Raw genomic sequence first — 7,835 nt, 5'->3', positions numbered from 1 at the left:
CTCTTATGCAAGACTTATTGATGCTTGTCTTGAAGTGCTATTCATGAAAAGTCTTTGCTATATGATTCACTTGTTTACTCATGTCATTACCATTGTTTTGATCGCTGCATTCACTACATATGCTTTACAAATAGTATAATCAATGTTATGATGGCATGTCACTCCAGAAATTATCTTTGTTATCGTTTTACCTGCTCGGGACGAGCAGAACTAAGCTTGGGGATGCTGATACGTCCCCGACGTATCGATAATTTCTTATGTTCCATGCCACATTATTGATGTTATCTACATGTTTTATGCACACTTTATGTCATATTCGTGCATTTTCTGGAACTAACCTATTAACAAGATGCCGAAGTGCCAGTTCCTGTTTTCTGCTGTTTTTGGTTTCAGAAATCCTAGTAACGAAATATTCTCGGAATCGGACGAAATCAACGCCAAAGATCTTAGAATCCCCGGAAGCATCCAGAACACACCAGAGAGGTCAGAGGGGGGCCACAGGCCCACCAAACTATAGGCTGGCGCGGCCAGAGGGGGGGCCGCGCCGCCCTATAGTGTGGCCCCCCTGTCAGCCCTCCTGCGCCGCCTCTTCGCCTATATAAAGCCCCTGACCTAAAAACCTCGACACGTTCGACGAAACTCCAGAAAGACTCCAGGGGCGCCGCCACCGTCGCGAAACTCCAATTCGGGGGACAGAACTCTGTTCCGGCACCCTGCCGGGACGGGGAAGTGCCCCCGGAAGGCTTCTCCATCGACACCGCTGCCATCTCCACCGCCATCTTCATCACCACTGCTGCTCCCATGAGGAGGGAGTAGTTCTCCATCGAGGCTCGGGGCTGTACCGGTAGCTATGTGGTTAATCTCTCTCCATGTACTTCAATACAATGATCTCATGAGCTGCTTTACATGATTGAGATTCATATGAGTTTTGTATCACAATTCATCTATGTGCTACTCTAGTGATGTTATTAAAGTATTCTATTCCTCCTGCATGGTGTAAAGTGGACAGGGTGTGCATCATGTAGTTCTTGGCTTAGTTTATGATCGTGATCTCTTATGGATTGTGAAGTTAACTATTACTATGATGGTATTGATGTGATCTATTTGGTTATGTTGATCTATCTTACACTATAAGGTTACTAAAATATGAACATTAATTGTGGAGCTTGTTAACTCCGGCATTGAGGGTTCGTGTAATCCTACGCAATGCGTTCATCATCCAACAAGAGTGTAGAGTATGCATTTATCTATTCTGTTATGTGATCAATGTTGAGAGTGTCCACTAGTGAAAGTATAATCCCTAGGCCTTGTTCCTAAATACTGCTGAGTTACTACTGCTTGTTTACTTGTTTTATCGTTACATTATCGCTGCAATACTACCACCATCAACTACACACCATCAAGCTATTTCCTGGCACCGTTGCTACTGCTCATATATATTCATACCACCTGTATTTCACTATCTCTTCGCCGAACTAGTGCACCTATTAGGTGTGTTGGGGACACAAGAGACTTCTTGCTTTGTGGTTGCAGGGTTGCATGAGAGGGATATCTTTGACCTCTTCCTCCCTGAGTTCGATAAACCTTGGGTGATCCACTTAAGGGAAAACTTGCTGCTGTTCTACAAACCTCTGCTCTTGGAGGCCCAACACTGTCTACAGGAAAGGAGGGGGAACGTAGACATCAAGGCTGGACATGGAGGTGAACCTGAGGCTGGACATGGAGGTGATGCAGGGGCACACCATGTTGGTGGAGGTGATGCAGAGGCACACTATTATGGTTTGCAAGAGGAAGATGGTTACGAAGATGATAGAATTCCTGATCTGCTTGCTGATTTGTACAACTCAGAACCGCAAGGTGCTGGAAAGGACACTATATTTGCTGAGTTGATAGAGGAAGCCAAGCGCGCAGCCAGCGATGGGGGTACAATGTCAAGGTTTTCACTCACAGTCAAGTTACTTCAGGCCAAGTCGTACTACCGGATTAGCAACGTTGCATTCAACGCGATACTCCTGATTTTGGCCTTGCAATACCCTAATAGCTCAATACCAAAGTCATACGAGGAGGCACTTAGCATAGTCGGCAGGTTGGGACTTGGTTATGAGAGTATCCATGTGTGCCCGAATAACTGTGTATTGTTCCGGAAGGATTATGCCAAGGAGAATAATTGCCCCAAGTGCAAAGCCTCCAGATGGAAAGATGCTGATGGTAGGAGAAAGATCCCAGAGAAGGTGCTAAGGCACTTCCCATTGATTCCAAGGCTGCAAAGAATGTTTCTTTCAAAGGAGCAATCAAAGGAAGTACAGTGGCACAAACTGAAGCGGCAAGACGTGGAGAATGATCTCAGTCATCCAGCAGACGGGGATGCATGGAAGGATTTTGACAATATTCATAAAGACTTTGCCGCTGATGCCAGGAACATAAGGCTTGGACTTGCCACGGATGGTTTTAATCCCTACGGGAATATGAGCAACTCCTACAGCATGTGGCCTGTATTCGTGGTGCCATACAACCTTCCGCCGTGGGCATGTATGGATCAGTCCAACTTCATGCTTGCATTGCTAATCCCTGGTCCATCCTCTCCGGGAAAAGATTTTGATGTCTTCATGGAGCCTTTGATGGAAGAGCTGCAGGAGCTCTGGAAAGGTGTAAAATCGTATGATGCCAATAGTCCAGACAAGTTTGATCTCCGTGCTGCAATCTTATGGTGTATTCATGATTATCCGGCACTGCACACATTGTCAGGGAGGGCCACAGCTGGTTACCAGGCATGTGTGCGTTGTGACAAAGAGAATTGCTCCAAGAAATTAAGGAACAAAATCTGCTTTATTGGGCACCGCCGTTGGCTACCTCGGCACCATCCTTGGAGAAATAGCAAAGAATTCGATGGTGCTTCTGAAAGCCGTGAGAAGCCAGCGGAATTCACTCCAGAAGAGCTGAAGCAACAGCTTGATAGGGTTAGAGATGTGATACCAGGCAAGCTTCAGAAGAAAAGGAAACGTGAGGACGGTCAGTGTTGGAGCCGTAGATCATGTTTGTGGGACTTGCCATACTGGGAAGATCTAAAGCTGAGGCATAATCTCGATGTAATGCACATCGAGAAAAACATCTGTGACAATTTGCTTGGTACTTTCATGAACATACAAGGCAAGACCAAAGACACTGTGAATTCAAGGCTTGATTTGGAAGACATGGGCATAAGAGGTGACTTGCATTTGCAGCCTGTTTCAGCTGACTCTTTTGAGATGCCACAGGCGTGGTATACAATGAGTAATCAAGAAAAAATTGCTTTTTGTGAATTCATAAAAGCTGTGAGGTTTCCAGATGGGTACGCGTCTAACATATCCAAGTGTGTTGCTGCTGATAAGTGCAAGCTTCAAGGGCTGAAGACCCATGACTGTCATATATTGCTTCAAAGGATCTTACCGGCTGGCCTTCGAGGAACAATCCATGAAGACATATATGAAGCGGTTGCTGAACTTGGAAATTTCTTCAGAGAGCTGTGCTGCAAAACACTGAAGAGAGACGTTCTGGACAGACTTGAAAAGGAAATCGTAGTTATTCTTTGCAAACTTGAGAAGATCTTCCCCCCATCTTTCTTCGACGTGATGGTGCATTTGGCCATCCATTTACCAAAAGAGGCAAGGCTTAGAGGCCCAGTGCATTACGGTTGGATGTACCCAGTCGAAAGAAGGTTGCTAACATTGAAGCGTTATGTCCGGAACAATGCCAGGCCGGAGGGATCGATTGCCGAAGCATATATTGTTGATGAGTGCCTGACATTTTGCTCGAGATACTTCGACGATGTTGAAACAAGATTCAACCGTCCAAGCAGAAATCCGGAGCGGGATGATTCACATATTGGTGATGTGTCTGTTTTCAAACACGGTGTGAAATTTATTGGAGCCTCTCAATATGTGTTTGCTGGTGAGGACTATGACAACATGGTGTGGTATGTGCTCCGAAGTTGCCCTGAGGTTGATCCATACATCGAGTACGTTTCTCTTCATCCCCTTATATAGATAGGTTATTGCAGCCTCTCCAAATAATAATTAGGATCTATTTTCTGTTGCCATTCCAGCCTGTGCAAACAAGAGTTGAACCAACAAGGTGGTCAGATCAATGTTGATAGATGGCTTGCCAAGAACTTTGCTAGATGGTTTCATACTCATGTGAGATCTTTAGCTGGTTTATTTCTGAAGATTGGAAAAGTTCATGATATAATTTTGCTGTGTGTGTTACTCACCCCCGGTTGATTTTTTGCAGATTGGAAAAATGCGAAATGATGTCTGTCCTGATCTCTATGCTTTGGCGTGCAAACCAGATTTTAGAGTGAGACTATATTCGGCATGTGTTGTTGACAGTGTTCGGTACCATACTGTTGACCGCGAGAAGAACAGGAAGACACAAAATAGTGGAATCGTTTCTGAGGGAGATCATGATGGCAACAGCATTGACTTCTTTGGTCAGCTCAAATCCATCATCAGATTGCAATACAACTCCAGCGGTGGCGTCCATCGGTCAGTTGTCCTCTTCCGGTGTGACTGGTTTGACCTTGGTGGTAGGAAACCCGGGCTCGACGATGATGGACACTTCAAGAGTGTTAACACAGAAAAGTTTTGGTACAAGACTGATCCTTTCCTTCTGACATCACAAGCAACCAAGGTGTTTTATGTGCCAGACACCAAGTTGAAAGGAAAATGGCAAGTTGTACAGAAATTTCACCATAGACATCTATGGAGTGTAAAAGAAAATGAACAGGGACCCGGTGTTGCTGTACTATCATATCAAGATGAAGATTCCAGTCAAGTTCCTGTGCAAGAAAAAGAAGGCACTGCACGGAGTAGGACGAGAAGTGACCAGGAACGTGTGCTACTTGAAAAAGTCATTGTGGACAAACTGAAGAAACATAGCAAAGAGGTTGTGCCCGAAGAAATCGAGGAGGTTGATCAGACAATGTACCAATATTGCAGCGATGAGGATGATGATGATGATGATGATGGAGGAAATAGGACTAGGAAGCGTCAAGTTTTCGAAGAAGATGAGTAGCAGTTTGTGTTGAATATGTCAGCTATTTGTTCCCAGAATTTGTGTTGAATATGTCAGCTATTTGTTCCCAGAATTTATGTTGAATATGTCAGCTATTTGTTCCCAGAATATGTCAGCTATTTGTTCCCAGAATTTGTGCCCAATTTTTATGTTCAATATTCCCAGAATTTATGTTGAATATGTCAGCTATTTGTTCCCAGAACTTGTGCCCAATTTTTTGGGGACTCCATGCCCAATTTTTAGGGGAATCCATGCCCAATTTTTTCAATACATGGCTGACGCCGGCGACCATATATGGGCGGCGCCGCCGTGCATGGCTGACGCCGGCGACCATATATGGGCGGCGCCGCCGTGCAAAAGTAGCTGCTACACATTTTCAACAGAACTCATTTTCAACAGAACACATTTTCAACTGAACAGAATTGCACACATACATAGACATGGTTCAAATTCAGGAACTAAACATTGTGGCACGAACAGACAAATGGTTGGAATTACAACACAATAACTCTAGCATATACTCTAGCTTCTTCTCCTCCTGACCAACAGATCACTGAATTCACCCTAATTTCAGTTCCTACACATCACCCAGGTACAACAGATGACAAAAGCTACAGATAGCACCCAAACCATGAAGCCTCCCATTTTCTTTGGTTCAGGGTTGCTCTGTTTCCTTGCAGCAAGCAGAAACTTTTCTTCCTGGAGCCTCTCAATTTCTACCTGGAGCCTCTCAATTTCTTCATCTCGATCCCAAACAGCATCACGCAGATCACGAACTAACTCTTTGTGACGTGCATCCAGCGGATCATCAATCCACTTAAACACTTTACACCCTATTCCACCAGCAATCTGACAGATGAAGAACAAAAGAGGATAAGTAAGCCATAGTAGAAAAGAAACTTCAGAAGACAGCGGGCGAAATTCAGAATGGGGGCGGGGGGCGTGCTCGAAGACTAACCGAGCGAATTTTGCAGTTCCGGTATCTTCTCCCAGGATTCGGATCACTCCAAGAAATCCATTGCGGCATCTTCTCGCCACAGTCACATACGTCGGCGGGCTCATAATCGAATGGCCGCTGCCGATACGGGATGGGCGTGCCCGGCCGCCGGCGGCGACGCGACGACGCTCCTGACCTAGAAGAACTGCCCGAGCAGGCTGGGAACTGCGCCGCCATGCAACAGATGCACCTGGTCGGAGGGATTTTGGTCGGAGGAGGAACCCTAGCTAGATGCACCTGGTCGGAGGGATTTTGGTCGAGGTGGAGGGATTTTTAAGACAACTGATTAGTCTATCATGTCTATATACATGGATAACCATACTTGTGTCAACAACACTATTGTAGCAAAGCGGTAGGGAGTGGTAGTGCGGCAGCACCAGGTCGAGGGTTCGAGTCCCCGTAAGCGCAATTTTTGCCAGTTATTTCCATCGGGAGCCACTCCAACCCCGGATGGGCCGTCGGGCCAGCAATTCAACCCCCGGATGGGCCGCCGTGGGGTAGGCCAGCAGCCAGCAGCCTAGTAGAGGACAACCCAAAAGAGGAGGATATCACCAGCAGCCCATTAAAATGGTGGACGGCACAGAGAAAAAAAATAACAAGACGCCTTTGTCCCACAAGTATCAGTTGGTCCTACATGTCAGTTAGTTCAAGCCAGTTGCTTCCAGTGACACGTGTGAGGCGCGTGGGACCCGAAAAGGGACACATAGGCAAAATGGATGACATGGCAGCCAAACACATACCATTGTATTGAGCCAAATGCCAATGACGCTATTGATTTGTCGCAATCGGCATTGGAAAAACGTCGTAGGCCACTTAATTTTGCTAATGACGTTTTGACCTAAATTGCCAATGACGTTTTTGCCCAATAACGTCACGATTTTCTAGGGTTTTGCCCCCCCGGAGTGGCCAAGGACGGTCAAAGCTAGGAACGTCATAAACCTATGACATTTTGATTTCCAGTCATTAAAAAAACGTCATATTATGGCACATTTCTTGTAGTGTATGGTTAGGAGTTGTGCGTATCCCAGATGGTTGAAGCTGGATGTCTTCGCTGCTGATGAAGCGATGAATCGAGATGACAAGATGATGGAAAGTGCAATGCTGTCATGTATCCTAGTAGTTATGCTGAAAGTTCATTACTCGTAGTTGTCATATGTGTCATGTTGTTGCAAGATGGCCATGGTTGTTTACCCATGATCATCTTGAGGGGGTGTGTTGGACCATGAGTGAGTTTAGTAGTAGCGCTGTAGTAATATTGTATCCAGTGTGAGGCCCATAGAGGCCCATGTCCAGTGGTATTGTAACCCTAACTCAAATGATATAAATACAGAGTGTGGTGGTCTGAGTGACCTAACCCAATCATTCGCTGAAACTCTACAAAATATGAGCCACCAATCATGAGCCGTTGAATGCTCTACATGTTCACGATTGACAACAACAACAACAACCACAACAACAAAGCCTTTATTTCCAAACAAGTTGGGGTAGGCTATACAAGTCCACCATTGACACGATTGCAATTTCTCACTATTTGGCCGTAGGCTACTGCTCTAGTTACATCATGTTTGATATCTTTCTGTGATCCTGTATTACATGTTTATGCACGTCATAATGTTTCTACTACTGTTTGGTGTCAATTTAATTATAGCAAATCCTTGACTCGTAACTGTTTGTTGTTATTACACGTGCAGCAGGCACATCTTACACTCAGAAACGTAGAGTAAAGCTCGCCTATAATCATGTAAGTACCTGCTGTTTTTTGTATATTGATTAATGCAAACTTCTATAT

The 7,835-nt window shown here is 45.2% G+C and overlaps 1 protein-coding gene across 1 annotated transcript; it reads left to right on the top strand.

Annotated features, from left to right (window-relative positions):
- Positions 1-1,719: 1,719 nt before the first annotated feature.
- Positions 1,720-5,937, top strand: LOC139839313 (uncharacterized). Its single transcript, XM_071829360.1, has 3 exons — positions 1,720-1,779; positions 1,869-3,871; positions 5,895-5,937. The coding sequence occupies exons 1-3, from the start codon at positions 1,720-1,722 to the stop codon at positions 5,935-5,937; spliced, it is 2,106 nt and encodes a 701-aa protein (XP_071685461.1).
- The last annotated feature ends 1,898 nt before the right edge of the window (positions 5,938-7,835 follow it).

Source organism: Lolium perenne, chromosome 4, assembly GCF_019359855.2.
Source record: "Lolium perenne isolate Kyuss_39 chromosome 4, Kyuss_2.0, whole genome shotgun sequence".
NCBI classification, from domain to species: domain Eukaryota; kingdom Viridiplantae; phylum Streptophyta; class Magnoliopsida; order Poales; family Poaceae; genus Lolium; species Lolium perenne.
Note: the sequence above shows the minus strand (reverse complement) of the source record. Positions and strands in the feature narration are given on the sequence as shown.

Coding starts and splice junctions, on each gene's coding strand:
- LOC139839313 (XM_071829360.1), top strand. CDS start 1,720: ATGGAGGTGATGCAGGGGCACACCATGTTGGTGGAGGTGATGCAGAGG. Junction 1,780..1,868: donor TGCAGAGGCACACTATTATG/GTTTGCAAGAGG, acceptor GGTGCTGGAAAG/GACACTATATTTGCTGAGTT. Junction 3,872..5,894: donor GATTCACATATTGGTGATGT/GTCTGTTTTCAA, acceptor CTATTCCACCAG/CAATCTGACAGATGAAGAAC.